The 26,551-nt window shown below is 40.9% G+C and overlaps 1 protein-coding gene across 1 annotated transcript; it reads right to left on the bottom strand.

The window, feature by feature from the left end:
* Nucleotides 1-3,224: 3,224 nt before the first annotated feature.
* On the bottom strand, nucleotides 3,225-23,911 carry LOC310772282 (myosin-7-like; the record flags this gene model as incomplete). Its single annotated transcript, XM_083632045.1, has 37 exons — nucleotides 3,225-3,245; nucleotides 3,423-3,557; nucleotides 4,759-4,854; nucleotides 4,980-5,084; nucleotides 5,181-5,477; nucleotides 5,595-5,798; nucleotides 5,897-6,205; nucleotides 6,309-6,433; nucleotides 6,535-6,700; nucleotides 8,500-8,683; nucleotides 11,316-11,512; nucleotides 13,043-13,161; nucleotides 13,473-13,599; nucleotides 13,687-14,076; nucleotides 14,162-14,252; nucleotides 14,332-14,477; nucleotides 14,574-14,750; nucleotides 14,845-15,087; nucleotides 15,271-15,526; nucleotides 15,616-15,752; nucleotides 15,882-16,005; nucleotides 16,155-16,360; nucleotides 16,534-16,598; nucleotides 16,705-17,014; nucleotides 18,290-18,460; nucleotides 19,055-19,204; nucleotides 19,760-19,878; nucleotides 19,956-20,094; nucleotides 20,176-20,279; nucleotides 20,765-20,863; nucleotides 20,987-21,050; nucleotides 22,193-22,285; nucleotides 22,401-22,509; nucleotides 22,625-22,652; nucleotides 22,749-22,905; nucleotides 22,993-23,136; nucleotides 23,711-23,911. 37 exons carry the CDS (start codon nucleotides 23,909-23,911, stop codon nucleotides 3,225-3,227), a joined length of 5,808 nt encoding a protein of 1,935 aa, XP_083488171.1.
* Between the last annotated feature and the right edge of the window lie 2,640 nt (nucleotides 23,912-26,551).

The raw sequence follows: 26,551 nt of genomic DNA, 5'->3' as shown, positions 1-26,551 counted from the left end.
AGATGACAATGTTGATTTTTTTGCTTATGAATCTGATTATGCCATCAGTGACACATTGATTTTAGGTCCTGGTTTTGTCCTGCAGCCATCAATACCAAAACCATTCAACAACTTTTGAATGTAATTTCCAAATTGCCTGACACTCTCAAGCAATTAGGCAACATTGTGTGGGTGAGCATTTAAGTGGAATGTATTTTTTTATATGACCTAAGTTGTGAATACGATCAACATCTAGATGACCATTTGCCTATGTTATGGACAAGAATCTGAAGATGCATCAACTTACTGAACATTTAGAAGGCCTGAAAACTATTATTATATACATACTCATGTAAAAACACTTTTCATCTCATCTTGGTAAGAATGTGAAGGAAGTGTTTGAATGTGTCACAAGGATCAAGATGAGCGTGTTAAGAGTATGCATCATGGAACGTGTAAGGAGTGATCATTTGGAAATATCATCTCCTCCAAGAACTTTGCATTGCTCAACAGAGGCCCTTTCAACTCTCCAAACTCCACACCTCACGTCTCGTCTATAACCTTGAGTGTCTCTAATTAGCATCCAGTGCTGAACATAGAAATCACTGTCAGGAAGCACGTGTCCCATTTTCAGCTGTCTTGCACTCTTGTTACTTCTTACAGTACCTAATGATATACTGTGTCTGCCCGTCATGTATCAGCATCCTGTATTCCTGGGGAGAGCAGAGTCAGACCTCTTCATTCAGCAAAGTAGGGGTAAGTAAACATAGCAGTGATGCAGACATTGCAGAGGTTAATGTATCCTGTATTTTTTAGATTTTAAACTTAAATGTTTGTCATTCTCAACCTAAAATACAACTGCATGTTATCAGTACATTTTACTTTTGTATTTTCCATAATGTTCTCATTTGGTTGGTAAAATGAATGTTTATAGTTAAATCATACAAGATATTTCATTTTACAGCATAATACCCCAGGCTGCCTGTGGAGTCTATCTCACCCAGAAAACCTACTGATCTGTGCAGTAACGCTTCACATTTTAATTCGCTGCAATATTTAATGCTTCTGTTTGAAAGTTAAAACTCAGATTCATCATGTTCTATCATGTTGTGGATTATCAAATTGGCTAGCATCTTGCATATCCAAACCAGATGATCCAGTTGAAAAATGAATACATTTTCTACCCAAGTAAATGACTGAAGAAGATGAGACATTTCTATTGTTTAACACATACTGTATACACTATATTGTCACTAAACGGTTTAGATCATTAATCATTATTCTTACCTTACATTTATTCTATTCATGAGTTTGAAATAATTAATATCTGGGCTCTTTATTGATTGATTGATAGATTTATGTATCTATGTATTTATCCATCTATCAGGGACAGAGCTCTCGCCCTCATGCCCAAAAATCATTGAATGCCCTGGTGCTCTCAAAATCTCAAGGTTGCTTTCAAAGCGTTAGTGGTCTTCAGACTGCATGCGTAATGTGCCGCGAAGCGTAAATTCTTGCATGAGCAGGAGCCTGGCTGCTCACACCAGAAGCACATTTCTCCGTGCTAGACACCAAGTGATTCTGCTCCTCTGCACTATTCTTGCATCGCAAGAAAGTTGCTAATTTCTCAGCTGGTTTTCAATGTAGGGCGTTGCGTCCTCTCTCTCTCTCTCTCTCTCTCTCTCTCTCTCTCGAACATAACGTAAGATCAATCATTCCTATAGTAACTCTACTACCATAACATTTCTATTAGGGCTGTCCTCAAATACATCGATCTATCTATATATACATTTGAGTATGTGGGCTCTGTTTATTTCAAGTTCTGTGTTCGGGTGCAGGTGACCTGACGGAGCCAGATTTTTTAATTAGGCTAATTAGCTAATGATGTGATGCCATCAGTGATGATGTCAAAAGTGATGTCATAAGGGCGCACACACCCGCACACAGCTTTCTTTCCTACCAACTTCTGTGGCACTGCTGAATAAACTACCAATATTGCCCCGCCCAGCAGGTGACAGTGTTCCACTAGATGAGCTGAGGAGATCACACACCTAGGTTGTCACTGTTTATTTAGTCCTTTAATTTAAAAATTAGGTCATGTAAAGATTAATACAGTCTTGCTCTCATTTATTCTTTTAACCTTGTTCTTATTGGGTTTTTTTTTTTTTTTACTTTTAACTTCTTTATTGCCCTTATGGTTCTTACTCTGTTGTGGTTACCACTGTGTTCCAGCAGAGGAGCTGCACCTCATCTATTATATTCTTATTATCCAGGTTGCACATTCTTTTCTATTGTATTGTATTGTATTGTATTGTATTTTACAGGTTTGTGCAATAACTATGACTCATGCAGTCCTGTGCAATATGTCTGGTGCACTTTATGTTGAAGTGGTGCAATGCCCCTCTTATATTTTCTTGTTTACATTTCTTTTTTTATCCTTGCTCTTTGAGTGTCGGGAGAGCTGCTTCTCCTGTGTGATATGTCTGGGGCTACACATTATTTGTTGTCCACTGTGTTTATTTGTTATCTATGCTTGACTTCTACTTTGCGATTGTGGTTGTGTATGCACTTCTGCCTAAGTCAATTTTCTCCTCGGGCACAATAAAGTTGATCTTATCTTATCTTACACAGACACACACAAGGAGGCATTGTGACAAGACTGATCAGTGATGTCACACACACAAGGAGGCATTGTGACAAGACTGATCAGTGATGTCATAGGGGGGCACACACACACACACACACACACACACACACACACAGATGATGTCATCAGTGATATCATAATAGGACACACACACAAGGAGGCATTGTGACATCACTGATGCAATAACATTTGATTGTGATGCCATCAGTGATGATGAGGTGGCGCATCATCTCCAGAGTCTCCACCCTAGTAGACTGACATTTTGTGACAACGAAGACCAAATAGCCTTGCCCCTAAAATGACGGAATTTCAAGCCTCCCTACAAGTATTGGCAATTGAATGTGATTTTTTTTTTATGTTATTTTGGATTAACATTGTATTCCTATTCAGTTGATCATCTTTGCATGATATTGTGGAAGGTTGCAGCCAGCCAGCTAGCCCTTGCCAAAGAGTAATTCCTGAAAAAAGACAAACACAACTCACAGATGTTTGAGATTTGAGACACTCCACTCTTTATTCTGTTTTAGTTTAAAGAAGAATAAAGGGAAAACTACTTCACTAGAGTTAATATGGGTTATTCAGAATCCCATTGAGAGCTTCACTCTTCATCATGTCCTTTCTGGAAAAGAGAAAGAAATATAATTTGCTTCATTAGATTCAATATTTTATAGTATTGAGCCGATCATGTGATTGAGCTTAGCTGATCAGTTCTTCAAAATAACGCTAATTCAAATTGCCACCTTTGTAAATCAAATATGGCAAGGAAATTCCGAACGTGAATATATTCTTAACGTACCCTGGAGCCAGGGTCACGTGTCTTGGCTCTCAACTTGTTGACCTGAGACTCGGCAGTGTCAGCCCTCTCCTCTGCTTCATCCAGCTCATGCTGGATTTTACGGAACTTTGTCAGATTGGAGTTGGCTTGTTCCTCCTGTGAAATCCATTGAATATTGCTTATTACTTAACACGTTCACTGCCATTGACGTATTAATACGTCAAAAATAATGATAAATTATTTTATTTTTTTTGACCGTGGGATGTGCATCTAACCCTTTTACATCTCTTATATAATTATTGGAGCCACCGAACGTTTACAACCCATTCCACCGACCCACTAAGTGGCAACAGTGCTCTCCTGACTAGAGGAAGGCAAGCATTTTTTTAACTTGTCACGCCATTCTCACCCCAGCCATTCTCATGAAAATGGATGGGGGAAAACGCTTTCGTTTTCGCGCTGATTGCTGGCGATGCGGGATTGCAAATTTGCATAATAGATTACAGGTGGAACACACTTTGAAACACGCAGCATAAATATGATCAGAATCGCAAAAGCTTCTCTCAACCAAAACTCCAAGAAGCGAGCGAGTCCATCCAGACTTCCTCAAACAGCGGCCGCGCAGACAGGCACAGGACAGCAGCAAAGCAGTGAGACTGGTGACAAGCTTGTGACGGCCGCTGCAGCCAAGAAGAACGCCCACGGAGGGAGGAGTTGGAAGCAACTCTCCCTCTCGCTCTCTCCCTCTCTCTCTCTCTCTCTCGCTCTCTCTCTCTCCCTCCCTCCCTCTCTCTCTCTCTCTCTCTCTCTCCCTCTCCCCCTCTCACTAGGATTAAACCTAGTGCGTCTCCCTCCCGAGAGGGAGGGAGAGAGAGAGAGAGGGAGGGAGAGCGAGAGGGAGGGAGAGAGAGAGAGAGAGAGAGAGAGGGAGGGAGAGCGAGAGGGAGGGAGAGAGAGAGAGAGAGAGAGCGAGAGGGGGAGGGAGAGAGAGAGAGAGCCAAAAATGAATGGTTAAAGTGACTGTTCTATCGAATTTCACAAAAAGCCGTTTATCTCTGAATATTTTTTCTGACGCTGAAACCATGCTGTATTCAACTGCTAATGCTTACATAACTACTAACTCTACAAACTAACTCTTTTAGACAGAGAAAGCACACATTCTATTAGTTCTTTTGAGATATTGTGTGTTCACAAAATCTTAGCAGAAAAGAATCCTCGGGTCTTGAAAGATGAGCCAGAATCCTCAAAAAACCCCTCTGGCAGAAGCTAACTACAGTAAAAAAAAAACGTCTGGCAGTTAACAAGTGAGGAACACACCTGAAATTCATATAGAATATCAGCAAACACCTCTACTTACAGCCTCCTCTGAAGTTCTCTTGTAAGATTTGACCTTCAGCTGCAGTTTGTCTACCAGGTCCTGGAGACGGGCTAAATTCTTGCGGTCCTCCTCAGTCTTAAATCAATTATTGATTGAGAGTCAAGCATTACTTTCACATTTCGCAGATGATACTGTACAGTATGTATTGGATATGAAGTGTAAAGTATATGAATATCTGTTAGTATATGAATATACTGTACCTGATAGGTGAGCTCCTTGATGCGTCTCTCATATTTACGGACTCCTTTCACAGCGTCACTGCTCTTCCTTTGCTCAGCTTCTACTTCCGCTTCTAGCTCCCTCACCTTAAGAAAAAAAGGGGGGTTACCATTCTCTTCCTAATGCTTCCATGTGGTTAGGAATTAATCTTTGAACTATGAGAGTGAACTTTATTCACTTACCCTGGACTCAAGCTTCTGGACCTGCTTCTTGCCACCTTTCATGGCGATTTGCTCAGCTTCATCCAGACGGTGCTGCAGGTCTTTGATAGTTTGTTCCATGTTCTTCTTCATGCGCTCCAGGTGAGCGCTGGTGTCCTGCTCCTTCTTCAGTTCCTCTGCCATCATTGCAGCATCAGTAATGGCCTTCTTGGCCTTCTCCTCAGCATTTCTACACTCCTGCACAGCCTCTTCCACTTCAGTCTGGAGCTGGGATGCGTCACCCTCAAGCTTTTTCTTCTGGTTCAACAGGCTGGTATTCTATATAAATATTACAAGCACATACTGCTGTCATGCTTAGAGCATTGTAAAGTGTATCAAACATATTTCAGTTCAGTATATACATGAATAACACCTAGCACCACTTATCAGTTTTACCTGAGAGTGCAGCAGCTGAACTCTCTCACTGATGTCCAGCAGTTCCTGCTCAGCCAGTTTACGACCTCTCTCCGTCTGCTCCACCAGAGCTCTCAGCTCATCAAGTTCAGCCTGCATCAGATTGTTGCGTCTCTCCACAATGGCAATGTTCTCCTTCAGATCATCATTGCCACGAAGAGCATCATCCAGCTGCACCTGGGAATCCTGTAGACAATATGTTTTATATGTGCTGTTTGACAACACCATATTATTTATGATCCAATAGAAGAACAAATAGACTAATTTTATTTATTAAATGTTACCTTGAGATGCGCATGAAGACCCTTTAACTGCTTCTGAGCCTCTGCTGCCTGCCTGTTGGCCTGGCTGAGTTGGATCTCCATCTCATTGAGATCTCCCTCCATCTTCTTCTTCAGCCTCAGAGCCTCATTCCTGCTGCGAGTTTCAGACTCCAGGGAGGTTTGTAGAGTGTCCACTACTCTCTGCTGGTTACGCTTGATCTGCTCCATCTCCTCCTCCTTTTCAGCCAGTTTGCGTTCAATCTCAGCCTTAACCTGGTTGAACTCCAGCTGAGCTCGAAGGATCTTACTCTCTTCATGCTCAAGTGAGCCCTGTTAGAAGTGTAAATCAAATTCCTGTTTGTGCTTTTATAATTTTAATAAATATTTACATTTACATATAACAATTAATAAACCTACATCTCTCTTGTCTCACCTCAGCTTCCTCCAGAGCAGATTGTATCTCGGTCTTCTCTTGTTCCAGCTGTTTACGAATCTTCTCCAGCTCATGAATACTCTTTCCTCCTTCACCAAGTTGCTCAGTCAGGTCAGAGATTTCCTCTGTTATCCAAAGAGCCACCAAACAAACCCAAGAGAATTGAGTAGAAGTTGATAGGGACATTAATTTTAAATTCAGATTAACGTGTTAATCATATTCAGACCTTGGAGGTTCTTGTTCTCTCTCTTCATGGTCTCCAGATGATCCAGAGACTCTTCATAAGAGTTCTTGATTTTGAAGAGCTCAGTGCCAAGAGACCTGGCTTCTTTCTGAGCACCTTCCAGCTCAGTTTGGGACTCCTCATACTTCTGCTTCCACTCAGCCAGGACCTACAGAATATACTTGTACAGTTACCACCAAAAAGTTTAAAGTGTAACTAACCCCCAAAACACTTTTTTCAGTTTTTAACCAATATATATGACTTTGGGGGTGGTGTGTGAAGAATGCTGGTCAAAATTTTCACATTTGAGACCAAACTGTTGCCATTTGACCATTTGTATCATTTTTCAGCAGCATAACTGGCATAAGTGCCCTCTATGGGTGGAACACTGCTTTTTTTTGTGCCCTAAAATGAATGGGATATTTGATACGTCGTGACGTCACGATGAACCAAAGACTATGGGATTTCAAGATAGTTACTCCCCTACTCCCCCTGTACCCTTTCCCGGCTCCTCACAACTCCAAGCCTATTGGAGGGAGGGAGGGGTTATTGTGTGTTTGCAGCAACATCATCAGCTCCGAGCCCCCGCACCAAAGTGAGCGTCCTTGAGCGACTTTCATCCCCGCCGTCATTTCCGCAAACAAATCTCATCGCAGTTTAGCGCACATGTAAAATATAACGCTATACTACGACGTGACAACGTGACAAAGCTGCTCTAAACACATCGGCTACTATAATATCGTCATTGTGCAATGAAAGCCACTTATCTCCAAAACGCCAACTTTTCAGGAAATGAAAAAAACCCTGTGCTCTTAAAATACTGAACACCACGTTGTCATATTTGACACATGTCTTCATTGTAGACAGTTTATCGCTGAATGTGTCATTACATTATTAATATCTTACCTGAATAAGCTCAAATGCTGTTACATGATTATCACACCGAGTCTGGAGCACTTTCTGCCGGCCAGGCAGCAGCTCGTAGGCACCTGCCTTTTAGAGCGCGAGCACGAGCTGCTGTGCTCCAGGCAGCGGGGACACGCGGGCGGAGCTCTTCACTCTGCCAAGCCGGGGAGAGTGGCTCTGTCATGGGGTTGAGCAGTCCCGGAGTAACGTGACATTATTCTTGTCAGAAACAACTTCGATTTGCATACTTTAAATGAGTTTGCAGCCCAAGGACAACCCGAAAACACCTTATTGATCTATTTACGTCAGACGATGCCAGAATCACACAAAACCAAGCCGAAACACAGCCGGCATTCGGGTCAGCAGCATGCCTGGTGACTTTTCCGGGGAAGTCCTCATGAGGTGGGGCGGAGCATGGAGGTCTGACTGTCACATACACTGCCCTGCGCTGCAGTAACTTTTAACAAGAATCACGAAAAGCCCCCAAACGAAAATTAAAAACGGATTTCATGGCACGGTATATCGCAAGTTGGACGAGGGAATGACGTGGAGAAATCTTGCATTGTGATTACATGAGCGTGAGAGCGGGGCGTTTGTCCTCACTATTGTGCTGTGCTCTCGCGTCACTAGTCTCTTTTAACGTAAGTTACACAAGCCGCCACACACATACATGGGAGAAAACTAATTACATTTCTAGTTCGCCACTGAATGGCCAAATTGATATAACTTTCAACCATTTTGAGCAACGCTGTTTCCATACAGGCCACCAGCGTTGGCTAGTTGTTGATATTTATAAAGATATTGCAGCTCTCATATGAATTATTTTCGAGGCGGTGGGCAAACTGTAATGGCGTCGATTTCCGAAAAAAATTCCTGAGCTGAGCACAGCCAAAGAGTATAGTATATAGACAAGAGGATACGTCATTTCTTGGTTTTTCCCATATGTTTTTTCAAATCACCGTTTTGTTACATATCTGGGGGGTTAGTCCCCCTTTAAATGCTTTCTTGTTTCATGTCCAATGATAGAAATAACAATGGGTTCAATAAGTTTTACTACTATACCTTGTCAAAGTTTCTTTGCTTCTTGTCCAGAGCTGCAGCAGCAGCATTAGATCGCTCCACATCCACCATGAGATCTTCAATTTCATTCTGGAGTCTGTGTTTAGTTTTCTCCAGGGAGGAGCATTTAGCATTAATAGCTTCCACAGCTTCCTCTGCATCCTGCAGACGCTGGGCTAGCTTCTTCCTGTTTGATACAGAAGAAGCATAACATGTTTGCTTGAAGTTGAGGGAGTTGTGTCTTTACTGAATGGAGACTCAACAGCCCTTGATTCTGAAATGCAAAATGAAAAATGTGGCAATGATCCTGTTTTTCCAGATCCACAAAGATTTTAAAGAAATGTTCTATCTTTGGATAATTTCATTAGTTATCTTGTGATGCAATTTACCTTTTTTGTTGCATCAACTTTCTCTTAACCTTCCTCATCTACTATTTCTATTATGACTGACTTGTTGCATCCAGCAAGATTTTATGTGTATGTGTGGAGAGAGAAATAATGATAACAACAGTGATAGTAATGGCATGAGAGCAAGAGTATCCGGTCAAGAAAAAGTGTCAAAACACACCATCTCCTGCAGCTGCTTTGCATTATGGAATATTGAGGCTACTGGGGGTGGAAATTGGTATTTGCCTCCTCTACGATGGAGTTGTCCCTGTATGATTGCTGAACATCGGTGCAAAATGGTGAGTCTGGAAAGAAGCCCTTTATCTTTAATTGTGAGGGACTGACACCAAAACCTATTAAAAATCATTATAGCAGGGCTGGAAATATCTCGATGTGATGTCACGTTGTGTCGTTGTCTATGTTTAGCGAGGACCAAACATCCTTGCAACCTTTGAGCAAGGGCTCAAAGGGCCATCATGCTGCATCATTCCTGTTGCCATCCACCTATCTAATTAGCATTGGCATGCTAACCTGAATAAAAAAGAGTAACTGTTGAAAATCAAATTTTACAATTTGAAGTTAGCGATAACTCTGCCTGCACTTGAAGAAAACGATGAGGAGCACATTCTGCATGGAAGATGTAGATGAAGTTAACGTTTTTCCTGCTCCTCTTATTTTTTACTCCGACATTGACGTAGTCTGTGCAACAGCAACACAGCTAAAATTGAGACATGTTCAATTGAGAGTATCCATGACAGTGCCCCAAAATGCACTGTTCAAAATGTGAGTACTTCGGAGTGGAAAATAGGTGTGGGCACATTCAAGGCTAGGTATTTGATCACCTCTTTAAGGTACAGTGGTCCATATCTTGCTAATTTTGGGGCAGCGGTGGCGCTGGGCAATCAGTGCCGGGTGTTAGTGCATTAGAGGCATGTCCAAGTCGTTGTGCTATTCGCCGCAGCGCGCATCTGCCCGCTTACGAGGGCACAAAGCTAATGGGCTGGGTTTAGTGGTAGTATAATTATTCACAGGCGTGTTCAAGGCGTGAGATCTACACAACCTATCAGATTCCTCTCTCGCATCCCCTTTAATACCGTTTGCGCCATACCATACTATGAGTGCATCACGAGGCTCTTCACAAGGAGAGGGGCCTGGTTCCCATTACACTTGAATTACACCTCTCAGCGTGGTTCCGGTATAGACCCCGCCCAACTTCAGCGGAACCAGAATTGTAAACCGGATACGCCGGATATGTGCCACATTTTTCTCGTTCCCCCGTTGAACTGTGAACAGCAGTCAATCTGCTGCCACAATTGAGCCCCTCCGTCTCCGCTGCGATAGCCCCTCCATATGATTTAGTTGCCGACACCAGCGTCTTTCTGAAAAGTTACATTATTCTCAGCTGGGAGCCGGCGACAGGCTGTGAAAAAGCAGGGTGCAGCGCACTTTTCAGTGCAGAGCAAACGCAGAGCAAACGCACTCGCAGCAGAGCCCCAGAGACACTCCCACGGAAGAGGAGGAGGGGGGTGGGGCACGCAGGGCACTACAGCATACAACCATTGACAGTTAACACAGACCCAGGCAGCAGGCTCGATGCACAGAGACAGGCAAACAAGCTAGAATATCTGATGCCCACCAGCAGTAAATCAAGACCAGCAAGAAGGTGTAGAGTCTGCGCACGCAGGGGCCAGCGCTGCTGGTTGCAGCTAAAAAATATTATTTGGCCAAACAAAATTCCTTTGTTTTCACTGTTTTATTGAAGGAAATTATTTTTGAGGTGTCATTACATCAGAAAATATTAGCTTCAGAGTCAATGATGTGCTTGAAATGCTTCCTTTCACAAAAGGCTGAATATCTCAGATTCTAAATTGAAACGTGTGTTTTTGCTGAAATCAACCTATCTTCTCCGGCTGATAACTAAAGAACGGAAATGATATCAATAAACTTTTTTTTGCAGATGATAGAAGAGAGTCTCATCGTTCTTTGTGCGTGTTCGGTGTTTACATAGTAACATCACACAATATTCTGTGGGCCTCGAGAAATCACTGAAAACGCTCTGAAACTCTGGCACTGGGAGCGTCCGTTCTCCAAAAGTGGCTGGCACTCAATGAGTTAATCCAGGACCTTACTTCCTGGAACTCTTGAGAGTAAAAAACTGGTCCATTGGAGTGGATGGAGATGTCGCAACTCTTCTTACACGGCTCTGGGCACACCTATTTTTCAGAGCAGCATGCCCACGGGCGCAGCTAGGAGTGCAAAGCTGCTTGCTATCTTCTGCTACACAGCCTGAAATTTCCAGGTGTGCAGGTGGACGATAGGAAAGCCAGCGCAGATGCAAACGCTACCGCAAATGCCTTCTGTGCCTTTGTACACTAGTGCCCAGTGTCTCATATCTAGTTGATAATAAGCCAAGGAAGAGATATGATTTCTTACTTTGCCTCCTCAAGCTCCTCAGTCCTCTGGATGGCATCAGTTTCATACTTAGTTCTCCACTGAGCCACCTCAGAGTTTGCCTTGGACATGCTGCGTTGCAGCTCAGCCTTGGCCTCCTGCTCCTCCTCATACTGCTCCCTCAGCAGGTCACAGTCATGACGAGCAGACTGCACTGCATGAGCAAGTGCATTCTTAGCCTGTTAGGATGGGGGGCAAAAACAGCATTTTCAATTGTGCTAGACTACTGATACCACTTTCGCCCCCATCACAGCACAGAAACCGCGCTTACTAAAGTCATAAATGACATCAGAATGAACACAGACTCAGGCAAAAATTCGATTCTAGTGCTACTGGAATAGCGCTGCATTTGACACTGTTGACCACTCAATTTTATTGGACAGACTGGAAAACTGGGTTTGGCTATCGGGTACGGTCCTCCAGTGGTTCAAGTCCTATCTTCAAGACAGGAAGTACTTCGTCTCCATTGGCAATTACACATCTGACCTAACTAGGATGACTTGTGGGGTGCCTCAAGGATCCATTATGGGGCCCGTTCTCTTCAACCTTTATATGCTCCCTCTAGGCCTAATTATGCAAAAAAACAAAGTAGCCTATCATAACTATGCAGACAACACTCAGTTGTATATAACTCTTTCCTCAGCTGACTATGCCCCCATAGAATCATTGTGCCAGTGCATTGATCAAATAAATAACTGGATGTGCCAGAATTTCCTACAGCTAAACAAAGACAAAACAGAGGTGATCGTCTTTGGCCCCAAAGAACAAAGGCTTAAAATCACTGTACGCCTTGAGTCTCTATCCCTGAAGCCTAAGGATCAAGTCAAAAATCTTGGAGTTATTATTGATTCCGATCTCAACTTTAACTCCCACATTAAGTCAATTAGAAAATCAGCTTTTTATCATCTTAAAAATATAGCAAGAATTAGGGGATACATGTCCAGACAGGATCTAGAAAAACTAATTCACGCCTTCATTTATAGTAGGTTAGACTATTGCAATAGCCTTTTTTCTGGTCTCTCCAAAAAAGAACTTAGGCAACTTCAACTCATTCAGAATGCTGCTGCTAGAGTTCTAAAGAAGACTAAGAAAGCTGATCATATCACTCCAGTTCTTAAGTCCTTACACTGGTTGCCAGTGTGTCATAGAATAGATTTTAAAATACTGTTATTAGTCTATAAATCACTTAATGGCCTAGGCCCAAAATACATAGCTGAATTGCTCCCATGCTACGAACCGTCTAGAACTCTTAGGTCAACAGGGTCCAGCTTATTAACTGTCCCTAGGATCAAATCAAATCATGGGAAGGCTGCATTTACCCACTATGCTTCTGCTAGCTGGAACAAATTGCCTGAAGACCTCAGATCTGCCCCAACCTTACTTACTTTTAAAAATAGACTAAAGACTTTTATGTTTACCGTCGCTTTTAACTGCTGACAGCTACTATGCAAACCCAATGAGTCCTCTATAAGTTTTTAGCTCTTTCTGCAACTGCTGCACCTGTTGCTTAATGCACTTTTTATACTCTTTTTTTTAAGTTTTGTTGTGATGCTTTTAAATGTCCATTTTATTGTCTTCTTTTCTTTTCTTTTCCTGTCAACCATTTTATGTGAAGCACTTTGAATTGCCTCTGTGTATGAAATGTGCTATACAAATAAACTTGACTTGACTTGACTTGACCAATTTTGGAGACCATGTTAATTTAATACCTTGACTTCCTCCTCCAGTTGTCTCTTGAGGTCCTCAACCTGCTGAGTGTATGCCTGCTTCCCTCTGGTCAGCTGAGATACAAGAGAGCCCTTCTCCTCCACCTGCCTGGTAAGCTCACCTGTTGAAAATGTAATTTTTTATTCACATTGTTTTAGCAAAATGTGTCCATCCTTCTTAAGCCTTGCACACATCAGTTCTCCTAGCATTTAACAATATGACTGGGTACTTCCTGCTTACTGGGGTGATTTTCACATATAGAGTATAGGTAGATTATTTTATCTACATACTTTACTTTTTTTTAATTTCAACCTTCAGCAAAAAGTCTGGATTAATAAGATTTAATAGGGGAATCAGTTGTCCAATGACCATTTCTGCACTGAGCTACCACACATTTTTATTGATCAACATCCTGACTTTTCATTGTCATACCATTCTCAGTTTGAAGCTTTGCTCTCTGCATAGTGAAATCATTGATGGCACGCTGCCCTTCCTCAGCTTTTGTTCTGTATTCATTCATTTGGTCTTCAAGAGTACGGCACATTTTTTCCAAGTTTGTCTGAAATCAAGATATCCATAAAGTTATTATAGCGACAGATTTGTGAATGTGTTGCTTAATTATTCATGATCAAGAGTTTTTACGTACTTTGGACTTGACAATGTGCTCCATGTTGGAGACCACGTCATCAAGCTCTAGTCTGAGCTCACTCTTCTCTTTCTCCAGCTTCTGCTTGACTCTCTGAAGATTGTCAATCTGCTCTCCCAGGTCAGCCACACTGTCAGCAGCCTTCTTCCTAAGAGTAGCAGCGGTGGATTCATGTTGCAGAGTGGCCTCTTCCAGGTCTCTGCGCACCTTCTGGAACTCAGCCTCCCTCTTCTTGTTCATCTCAATCTGGGTAGCAGTGGCTCCACCAGCCTCCTCAAGCCGCTCACTGATCTCCTCCAGCTCTCTGGACAAGTCTGCTCTCTGTTTCTCCACCTTCGCTCGTGCAGCTCTCTCTGCCTCCAGCTCTTCTTCAAGCTCTTCAATACGAGCCTGAAAATATTATTAATCTCAGAGTAGCTCCTTTGTTTCTGACAAATGAAAAAAACATTCACTCTTTTTATTAAGCTGAAATTACCTGAAGCTCCTTCAGTTTCTTCTGGAGCTGAGCACTCATTGCCTGTTCATCCTCAACCTTCCCATTGAGCTGGCTGATCTCAAAGTCTTTCCTGGAGAATGTACAACATTTAGACTTTTTGATTAGATAGAGGGTACACGTGAGTGAGATGTTATAGAGGTTATACTTACTTCTTCAGTCTTTCTTCCATTTGCTGCTTGTCATTTTCCAGATCCATTACGCTTTCCTGGGCCAACTTTAAGTCTCCTTCCAGCTTTCTCTTTGCTCTCTCAAGGTCCATCCTAACCTTCTTCTCTTGTTCTAGTGATCCCTCAAGCTATTAGAACACGTAAATAGAAAATCATGTCATCAACCACATTTACTATACATTAGGCTTCAAATTCAAACTGTGTAAAGTCAATCGCATACTCACATCATCTACTTGCTGCTCCAGCTTCACTTTTGCCTTGGTCAGAGTGTTGACTTTGTCCTCCTCACTCTGCAGGTCATCCAGTGTTTGCTGGTGAGCTTCCTGAAGGGCTTTCTTCTCCTTGGTCAACTTGGCAATGATTTCATCCAATGCTGCCATTTCCTCAGTCAGGTTTTTAACCTTAGTAATTACAGTATACCTCAGTTGAAGAGCTTTTAAAAAAAAATTTTTTTTTATTTATCTAAATTAAAGGGGGAAAAAAATCATAAAATACCTTATTCTCAGTAGCATGCTTCTCCTTCTCCACCTTAGCCAGACTGAGCTCCAGATCATCAATATCCTTCTTGAGCTCTGAACACTCATCCTCTAGTTTCCTCTTTTTAGCAGTCAGCTCTGCATTCATTTCCTCCTCATCTTCCAGTCTCTCTGTCAGCTCTTTGGATTTTGCTTCAAGCTGGATCTTGCTCTTGATCAGACCCTCACAGCGCTCTTCAGCATCTGAGAGATTGTCTTGCTCCTGGTTAAATTATCATTTAGACTAGAAATATTGCACACTTCGAGAGCTCATTTCTAGTGCGGCTGAGCAATTGTACCCCTCTGCCTTGTTATAGTAGTAATGAGACAATAAATGAATAGTATAAAAAACGACTAAAGATGTAAGAGCAAAGCATTCAAATGATGTGACATCTCTGTAACTCACGGTTTGGACTTGGAGTTGCAGGTCATTCTTCTCTTGGAGAAGAGAGACCATTCTTTCTTCCAGCTCCTTCCTGCGGGCTTCTGATTTAGCATATGCCTCCTTTAGCTTCAGGAATTCTTCCTTCATGTTTGCCATCTCCTTCTCAGTTTCAGCCGATTTCAGCAGAGGCTTGATCTTAAAGTACATCTTCATCCAGGGCCAATTCTTGACACCCATGAAGGCACGCACGTTCCACTGGATGACCAGTAAAGCATCCCTGTGGATGATACTTCACTTAGGATCTACATATTATTAAAAGTTTTTAAATCTTAAATACCTAATATTTGTCATTAACAATATTCGAACCTGCGCTCAACAATTTTCTGGAACTCAATTCTGGCAAGCATTCCTCTGCCTCTTGCCTGAATTCCAGTCATGATTAGAGTGAGACGATCATCTCTCATCTCCTCAAGAACACCCAGGAGCCCAGCTTTGAAGAACACCTAAAAATGAATTATAGAAATATAGAAATATAAGTGTAAATAGCTAAGTGTATGTAAGTAAGTAAGTAGATAAGTGTAAATACAAGTTCTTGATTAAAGGGTTTGTTGCATTTTTGTTACAAAGCTAACCTTTGTGTGTCCAAATCTATACTGTTCATGATCAATGGTCAGTGAGCCCAGGAGTTTCTCTGCTGCCTTCTTGTTGTCCATGAACGTTCCCTCTGGGATAGCACTGGGATTGAGGATACGGTATCTGAAATGAATAGCAGATATTAGCAGAGATTATGTTAACATTGTTGTGGATGTTCAAATCTTATTTGTGGTCTTTCTGATGTTGAAACAATATAGGTTTACCCTTTCCTCTATTTATTTATTGATTGATTGATTGATTGATTGATTTACCTTTGTTTGAAGTCAGCATACTGGATTCTGTTCGGGAAGCCCTTTCTGCAGATCCTGATGCCTTCCAGCACACCATTACAACGCAGTTGGTGCATGACTAGAGGATTTTCCATGGCCCCAGGAGTCTTAGTCTCATTGGGAATGATGCAACGGACAAAGTGGGGGTGAGTAGACCTCAAGTTGGTCATGAGCTTGTTCAAATTTTCCTAGGGAAGCAACAATGTTCGGAAGATGTTAGGATGTTTGTCAATATTAAATGCATACAATATACAGTACATCATAATTTGGAAATCTCCTAAACAAATAATGTTGCTGATCAAAATGTATACAGTTATCTGTAATGTGACATGCATATCTTTGATTTTCAATGTCAATTCACCCTGTGCAATGCAGACACAGTCTGGAAGGAGGACCCCTTCTTCTTTTTCCCTCCACCGCCAGCATCTACAAAGTTAAATAAAGCATAGATTCTGTGTGTTACCAAAATCATGTTGAATATTTATTAATACTGTATGCCTTTTATCTGTTTGCTGGGCCAGATTTTACATACCTGAATCTGTACTAGAATAGTTGGCAAACAGCAAGGCCAAGAACTTAAGTGGTGACTTCTGGTAGAGTCCGACCACAGTCTCATTGAGAGGATCCTTGTTCTTCACCAGCCAGTTACCAATGTTGTAATCAACAGTGCCAGCATAGTGAATCAAGGAGAAATGAGCCTCTGGTCTCCCCTTGATCATCCTTGGTTTCTGGAAGTTGGCTGTTTTGCCCAGATGGTTGTCATACAGCTTGGCTTTGAATGTTGCATCACTGGCTTTGGGGAACATGCACTCCTCTTCAAGGATGGACATGATACCCATGGGCTGGTAGGAGGGATTAATTAAAAGCAAAGTACTAATCAGCCAATTAACTTTTGACATGCAATACCAATTAGTTGTTTTTTATGGATTCATTATTTTAATGGGGACAGTGTTCCAGACACAAACCCAAATGATCGTTCCTGTGTTTACCAGGCACCTTCTTTTTTATTTTTTTTGCTAGCAGCAATAAACACATGCATGTGAGAAGTGTGGTCCCCAATTTCTGTCCCGTGTACAAAATTAAAATTTGCCAAATGAGATAGACCTAACATTTATCATTTTAGCTGGCAATCTCAGGATTGACGGATTTAGCAGCAAGGTTTGCTATGTTAATATTAAGATATTAGCTATCTATACCTTGGCTACACTCAGGTAGAGCGATAATGGGCCTAATATTAAATTGTGAACCTTTATCCCTCTGGATTGTTGACACCCATCTGTTTCTTAAAATATGATTTTCAATTGGGAATCTCTGAAATTAAAAATGTTTGTTTAATGTGCATCTTGATTCACAACACCTAGATAAGCTGTACTTATCTTCCATGTATGCTTTCCCACTCCAAACTAATCTTTGCACTGTGCAGTAAAACACTTTTAGCTTTCTATTAAAAATATAAATATGTTCAGTTATAGCAGAGGTGGGCAAATCTTTTTTCCTGAGGGCCATACTGACTTCAAGTAAGCGAAGGGCCACACATTGGACATTATACCTGCCAATACTCCTGATTTCCGCGGGAGTCTCCCTATTTTTAACCCTCTCTCCCGTTGTGATTGGTAATTTCTTGTTAATCTCCTGATATAATAGTGATACAAATCCAATGGCTGTAGCAGATGAGATTTATTAACATTATTCTGCCTTTTATTGAATTTTTGGGGGTCGTTTTGTTTTTCTTTGAGTCCGGCCCTGGGGCCGGACATTTTGCCCCAGGCCCCAGGCCCAAGGGCCGCAAGAAATGACTGTAGAACAGTCATTTCTTACACATGAGATTACTTTTAGCCTTTTAGTCATAAAGATGATTGAAAGATAGCCTATTTCATATTTCAGACTGAAATGTTATAACAGAAGTGGAGTATTGGCCAGAATGACATGAACATTTGGACGCTTATTCAGCGGGTATCTTGCATGTTGCGTTCAGGTGCACTGTAAAAAAATAAAAAATAAAAATTGCAATTCCATCGCGGGCCACAAAGAGGGCGCCCGCGGGCCGCATATTTTGCCCATGTGTGAGTTATAGGAATGAATCAGACCTCAGAATATTTTAGACTTCAGATACCCACCTTCTCAATGAGTTCAATGCAGGCAGCTAAGTCCATGCCAAAGTCAATGAACTCCCACACAATGCCCTCTTTCTTATACTCCTCTTGCTCCAGCACAAACATGTGGTGGTTGAAGAACTGTTGCAGCTTCTCATTAGTGAAGTTGATGCACAGTTGCTCAAAGGTGTTGAACTGGAAAACAGGTCAAAGTCAATTAATATTTCAGTCCGATCGATCTGCAGACTCAATTGTGTGCTGACATGATTCTGCGGTCTGATTAAACTGCAGTAATATGTGGTTTAAATTTCCATTTCATTATTAAGTGTAAAGATGTTGGCACATGCAACACTTATGTTTAAAGGAACACTGCCCATTTTCAACCAGCTTTGTATCATTAGAACATCAGTAGTATATCAGAAAACTGTAAACTGTTTTGAAGTCTGTCATTTAATTTGACAGTTATTGAGTGTTAAAGTGTGGACCAGTGACATCACTGGTCCACACTAACTCAAATTAATAACTCATTAACTCAAATCAACTCTCAATAACTGTCAAACTAGATGAATGATGAATAGTTTGACAGTTATTGAGAGTTGATTTGAGTTAATGAGTTATTCATTTGAGTTAGTGTGGACCAGTGATGTCACTGGTCCACACTTTAACACTCAATAACTGTCAAATTAAATGACAGATTTCAAAACCGTTTACAGTTTTCTGATATACTACTGATGTTCTAATGATACAAAGCTGGTTGAAAATGGGCGGAGTGTTCCTTTAAGTACTCACATCAAAGATTTCAAATCCAGCAATGTCCAGCACACCAATGAAGTACTGGCGAGCATTCTTTGTATCCAACTGATGGTTGATTCTCACCACCATCCACAGGAACATTTTCTCATACACTGACTTTGACAGTGCACCAACAGCGTAGTACACCTAGACAGAGGAGAGTATTTGAAGAAAATTCTCAACCAGAAATCCCTTAATAACAAATTGGTGGGGAAAAAAAGGTTTTTCTTTTTTCTTTTTTTTCTAGATTTATTTTCTTATTTTTTGTCCCATTTTTATCCCTCATTAGTGATAATTTTTAATTTATTTATCCTGGTTGCTGCTCCACCCTCTGCCGATCTGGGGAGAGCCGAAACTGGCTCCATGCTTCCTCCGAGACATGGGCAGTAGCCAGCCGCTTCTTTTCACCTGACAGGCGAAGCTTCACCGGTAGGACATACTGTAGCACGTGGGAGGATCACACTATTCCAACCAGTTCCCCTCCCTCCGAACAGGCGCCCCTAACAACCAGAGGAGGCACCCCTTCAGCGACCAGGATATTGCATGTATTGGTGAGGGGTTCCTATATGAAGGAAACCCCCAGGGTGCACGGGGAGAACATGCAAACTCCACACAGAAAGGCCCTTTTGACGACGAAAAACATTTTTTTCTATTTTCATGACCGCTCATAGTTAGTTCATAGATAGTTCATGACTTGCTCACCTGATTTACATTCTGACCTTTGGTAACCCACTCGTTTCCTACTTTAACCCTTGGGTTACACAGGGCCTTAATCATGTCAGCAGAATTCAGCCCCATGAGGTATGCGACTTTGTCAACATCTGGAAAGGCAGTGTTTAGTTAGGCACATTCATTATGTTTGACGTTGACATGAGATCAACTTTGATTAAACACTGACCCTCAGTGCCATCGGCCTCTGCCTGCTCCTCCCTCTGCTTATTCTTGAACTTCATGTTGCCGTGGTGCATGATGGCACCAACCATCTTGTAAATACCATTCTTCTCCTCTTGGGTGAAGCCCAGCACATCAAAGGCATCCTGAAGCAAAACGTAATGCTACTAATAGCTAAGAGATGGTAAAAGAGGTTTCATTGATAGGACATGAAGTTTTGCACTTACATCAGTTGCAATTAGCTCGTCACCATCATCTATAGAAGCTACAGTGGTCTGTCCTTGGGAAATGAATTGGTAGTCATAGGGGTTGGTGGTGATTAGCATCATCTCTGTAAAGCAATACAATTTCTTTCCATTAACATGTTTTCATACTTTTTTATTATTGCATTAGTTGTGAAGATACCATTGAAATTACTATACCACAAACTGACAGTGAATCTCAATTTTATCGTTTATCGGATTCTGGGGATTGATGCCTTTAAATTATATGAAAACATATAACATAATTCATTTTAGTAAATAATAATAGTAAAAATTCTACAATAATTATTTGGGATCCAGGTTGATAAATTAATGGAACTTTGGTCTGTTCATTGCAAGTTGTACCTTTTAGTCTTTCTCAAATTTATAAAGTATGAATTTCCCCTTTTTCTCATCTGATAGAAAGTAGAGCTTTTCAGATTTTTTTTTAGATACTCCCCATTACATGGCTTGTATAGAATATTGTTAGAATATTTATATTTATGACTTGAGGCATATTTATCTCACTTTAAATTATACATTTTTACTGAAATGATCACTGGTCTGTACTAACCCAGCAGTTCCGGTTTCTTTTGAGACAGGATCTGGTAGAAGATGTGGTAGTCTCTTTCAGCTTTCAGTTGAAAAGTGACACGAGACTTTTCCAATAGATCTACCCAGAATAAGATAAGTAAGGATGAGTAAAGATTATCAATATGTACCTCCTTTTCTATAACTCTATTAGACTCAGTGGTATAGTAGTTAATATGGAGCTTATTGCGCATTCTTAACTTACAAGTTTCAATGTCAGCAGATGAGAGCTTCCCATTAACTCCAAAATGAATTCGGATGAATTTACCCTTTAGACAATTGGACAAAAGCGGACATTTGTGGACAGATCAACACAACAATCATTACTTTATCACAACACATTACATTATATAATATAATATATTATAAAACGGCTCTCTCAAATCAAGCAATCTGATTGGTTCACAGCCATTGTATAAATCCAGTAACCCACTCCAATAACCCATGGCCATGGGTTATTGGTTGCCATGGCAACTCTCTTACTAAAAGCCTTTGGTTACCTCAAAAAAAACAAATGGCGGAGACAGCTGTCAGATTCTTGTGAATCGATCTTCGCTTATAACTTTACTAATACTTCGCAGAAAATTATGTTTTGTACAAGAATAGATGCGGGCTAATGTCTTCTTTGCAAAAAAAAGGCTGTTAACCCCGCATTTAACCCCGCATTTAACCCCGTAACGTTAGTTGGTGTCGGGCTTTGCAGAAAGCACTCAGCTTCTCAGCAAGCGCTGAGAATGCAGCGCTGCGCTCGAGCTGCCTGTCGGGGTTTCCAGAAAGCTCTCAGCTTCTCAGCAAGCGCTGTCAACTTCAGTCTCCAGAACGATCTAATCAAATCACCTGCACGTTCTTGCGGTCCCGCCTTACAGTAGTGTTTCAACTGACTCTATCAGAATACCATGCCAGTCGGACTTATAGTATTATTATTATTATATTATTATACTTGGAAACCGTTTTATAAAAGCAATATAGCACTCGAGCTGCGTGGTGTTGTGGAATATATCCCGCTGATAAGCTGTTATCCCACTCGGCCTGCGGCCTCGTGGGATAACAGCTTATCAGCGGGATATATTCGCCACAACACACTTGCTCTCATGCTATATTGCTTAAATATAATATAATATAATATAATATAATATAATATAATATAATATACAGTTACATAACAACAATTGCAGTTGCCTTGGAGTGGATCAAAGTATAATCCCAGGGAGCATTTCAAACATTTTATGTTACTACCTTTTCAGCCATTAGTCATAAGAAATGTGTAGCATTATTTAAGCAAAGTTGGATATCAATGTGTTCACAAGCAAACGTTCACGAGGACTCCAAGAGTTTGAGTTGGTCCCCGGGCGCTGCACTGTGGCTGCCCACTGCTCCTAGTTCATGGGGACAAACTTAAAAATTCACTCACAAATCTAGAGGAGTTGTCATTTCTGATGGTCTTGGCATTTCCAAAAGCCTCCAGAGCAGGGTTGGCCTGGATGATTTGATCCTCCAGGGTTCCCTAGATATAACATACATGTACAGTACATGACGTGTAACATAGCTGTCTTACTGTCTTATGATAAAACAAAGCAAGTCTGAGTTATATGAGCTTTTTTACGTGACTTTGCTACTACCTTTTTATCATCCTTTTTTTCCTCCTTCTTGCTAGTAACAGCTGCAATGCTGGCAAAGTACTGGATGACTCTCTTGGTGTTCACAGTCTTTCCAGCACCAGATTCTCCACTGGACAGGTCAATACAATATTACAAATTCTGTATATTGACATGCCTATGTATTTATTTAATTGTTTTTTAATGAAATTACAGTTAGTGAATTGTTGTTGATGTAGTAACCTTACGTGATCAAGACAGACTGATTTTCTCTGTCTGTTGTGAGGAAAACAGGAAATCAGTGATTATTTGTGGACACAGTATTGCTAGTATAATCTTATAATGAGACAACATGAGAAACAATTACTTTACCTGACAACATGTACTGATAGGCATTGTCAGAGATGGAGAAGATGTGAGGAGGAGCTTCACTCCTCTTCTTGCCTCTGTAGGCATTGACCACTGACTGATCGTACACTGGCAGCCACTTGTAGGGGTTGATAGTCACACAGAACAGCCCTGAGTAGGTCTGTAGAGGAGGATAGCAGAAGTATTTTTCATTTAGATGACTGGTTGAGACAGTAGAAAGATCTGCAGATTGGTCGTTATTACTCACGTAGATCATCCATGCTGCATAACGCTCTTTGAGGTTAAACAGCACAGCAGGCTCATGGAGGAAGGTGAACATCGCCATGTCCTCAATTTTATCGTACTTTGGCGGGTTCTGGGGAAAGCACTCAGCATCCTTCACAGTCACTGTCTGATGATTGATTAAGCAGAAAATTGTGTGATATAATTAATCAATCATCAACCAATTAATCATCAAGATGCAACCCTCTCTCAGCCTCATTTAAAGGATTCTTCCACCTATTTTATCTGTTATTTATAGTACAAATATACTGTATTTTTACTTAAACTCAGACATTTAGTTGTATAAACATTGTATTCTTACTTGACTATAAATCATTCTCCAAAACCAATTTTAGATGTCTTTCATGTTTTCCGGGCTATTCAGTGCTAGTGAATTAGTGTTCAGAATAGTGAGTCTGTTTTAAGTGTTAAAGGTATATTTTCAGATAAACTGAAAATACTATGGCAATGATGAATCCGATAATTTAATAGATCCATGTGATGAATCAGCACAAAATGGCTTCCAAACACTTCCAAGCAGGCCCGAACGGTTTTGAAGTAATACTGTATCATAATACTAGTAATTACTAATACATAGTAATACTGTGTATAATACTGTAAGTAATACATATCAAGGTAAAAATCTCAAAGGAGCTACATGTCAAAATGGGGATGTTACTTTTGTATGTTTGTAGTAAACATACCTTTCCATCATACGTTTCAGCAGTAACATTAACCCCGTCTCTGGCCTGTACCCTGGCCTTGACAAACTCCACCTCAGGGTCAGTCACAAAGCACTCTCTCTTCATGTCAAATGGTCGGGTCTGGGCCTCCAAACGCTCCATATCTGGTTTCCTCAGAAAGGAAGCGGCCACCCCGAATTCTGCCATTAGGGCGTCCCCCATCTCTACGGTTGTAGAGGTTTACCTGAGAATATTTGCCAGAGATATTTAGCCTAAACACCATAACACTAAATAGTATCTCCTATCCTGACATATAAGCACTTGAGTCATAATCCCGAGTTAAGCCAATTTCCTTGTATGTGCACATATTTGGCCAATAAAGGATTCTGATTCTGAAGTTCTTATACAATGTCCCCCAGCGCGCTCTCTCTCTCTCTCTATATGTGTGTGTGTGTGTGTGTGTGTGTGTGTGTGTGTGTGAGAGAGAGAGAGGGGGGGATGCATATTGCCTGGGAGGGTGGACATTTTCATGTTCAACATCTGCATCTATATAGTGTGTGTGTGTGCATATATATACATGTATGTATGTATGTATGTATATATATATATATATATATATATACTATAAACAAGTTGGTAAAATTAGAAGCATAGTAGAAAAGCCTATATTTTCAGAGTGACCAGTTAACAGGTATTGAATGTGTCTATCTGCATTTTTTGATATGGTGATGCTGTGTTGAAAATGCAACTGATATGAATATAAAAATCCATGCAAGTCTCTGTCTAATAATCCGTCAGCAGCCTGAAAACTCTTCAAATCATGTTTAAAAAATAAGCCTAAACAAAAATTTAATTAATATCAACGAATGGAAATTCTTACCTGATGTTGATAACTCTTGGGATCGCTTTGGAGTGATTAGTCCCCCTACTGAGAATTGAACAAATCATTTATTGATGCTTATCTGCTATAATCTGTGTTACTAAGGCAAAAGATGTAACAATCTAATGAAAGCTGTGATCCTACCTTCAGGCTGCCTGGTGTCTGATAAACTGGTGTTGTCTTCTTACCCGGCTTCCCTCTTTATATAGGTTCTGCTGACCCATACATGGAAATAGGACATGAGATTAAACATGCGATTTGAAAAAAAGATCAGAACAATATGTGAGATGAGAGGTGGGGGCATGATAGACCTATGAGATCTGTTGTTGTTGCAGGAGGGAAGAGGAGGGGTTGAACACTGACTACATTGTTGGCATCATCCAGAGCTGCAGCTCCTGATTTGGAGCTTAAAAGCGGAGTTATTTTCATGATGCTCATGGAAATTAGATATTGATGCTTATTCCTTTCTTTCTGTCTGTGTGGGGCTTCCTATTCATTTAGGGAAAATCAACATTTGTACTACAAACCTACTCTATACTCTACAACTAAAATGGCATGTTGAACTACATTTCCAGCTAGATTGTTGGTTAAACAACTTCATCGGAGGTACAAAAACGAAATGTTCGCCTCATTTGGTAGGTTTTTAGTACTACTGATGTGCACTTGCAGCTGTGTTCTTGCATAATTATATGGTAATCAATGAAATTGTCTGTCTGTCTGTCTGTCTCTATCTATCTAGTGACACATTTTACAGTGATTTGTTTATCAGCTTGCTAAGGAGGGCAAGGATGGAGGGGAATGAAAATAACAAGGTGTTGAGCTAAGCCCTGTCAGGTCTACAACTTAACAACCAAAGGTCAAGATATCTGTCAGGAATAACGTTTGTGCATCAGGGAAAGTGTGATATGTCTACAAGGTGATAATATGGTCTCTATACATGACTAGAGAAAGTGTGATGGCCTTTATTACATACTATGCACTTCTCTTAACACTGACCCTGTCTCAACTTTCACAACTCCACACCTCTTATGTTTAGAGTGCAGCTCTAACCTTGAGGGCATTACTGAGCTTCCAGGCTGGAACATACCGCTCTATGTTGAGTCCCATTCTCAGCTGTCTTGCACTCGTCATAATTTCTCTGCTGTCTTTCTCTACAGACAAAGACAGACTGAGCCAGGTGACGTGACCAGCACCTCCAAGCAGATTCACCTCATCTTTCCTCTTAATGACACACATGGGCTGTTTGAAAGTGAGTGCATCGACACGAGGCAAAGGAAATTATCCTCTTTAGAAAATGTTAAGAAGGTACAGAGCTGATCTTCCTTCACACTTTTGTAAACTACTTTTGTAAAAAAAAAAAAAAAAAAAATCATTGTACATACAGTAATTTCCACCTTTCATGTACCTCATGTTTTTTTTGTCTGATTATCCAGCTATACTTATCAGCCTTCCAGTATATGACAGAAAAGACAAATCCTCCCCATATCAAAGGGTGCTGATGGCTCTCAGGTATTTATTGTATGCTTGGTTTTGAGCATATTTTGGTCACTGCTAACATAATGATTGAGTGATCATATTTATCCCACAATGTATTTCTTATCTGAGTGGAGACATTTCTTCCAGGATGATGGCAATGCACGAGTTGTCATCCAGTAATTTCAGCAGCATGACCCTGATGTTATCCATATTTATTTAGGCTTTTACAATAACCAGATATGAGCATTTACGGACAATTCTGGAAGACACGCTGGGAAATCTGTACCCTTTATTTTGTTTATACACAATGGAAAGGGCCCCTTCAAGTCTAACTCTGCTTACACCATACTGACAGAAATGCCATATGCCTGGAATCTGTTATACGAGTGGTGGCAGATGACTTGCATCAACATGCGTCAAAGGTTGAAGATTTGATTTGGAAGAGTTGGAAGACAGTACCATGTAGGATGGGTCGATCAAGGATAGTCACAATGTATTTAACACTG

The sequence above is a fragment of the Poromitra crassiceps genome, assembly GCF_964638095.1.
Source record: "Poromitra crassiceps genome assembly, chromosome: 2".
Taxonomy (NCBI): domain Eukaryota; kingdom Metazoa; phylum Chordata; class Actinopteri; order Beryciformes; family Melamphaidae; genus Poromitra; species Poromitra crassiceps.
This window is presented reverse-complemented; position numbering and strand designations above follow the sequence as displayed.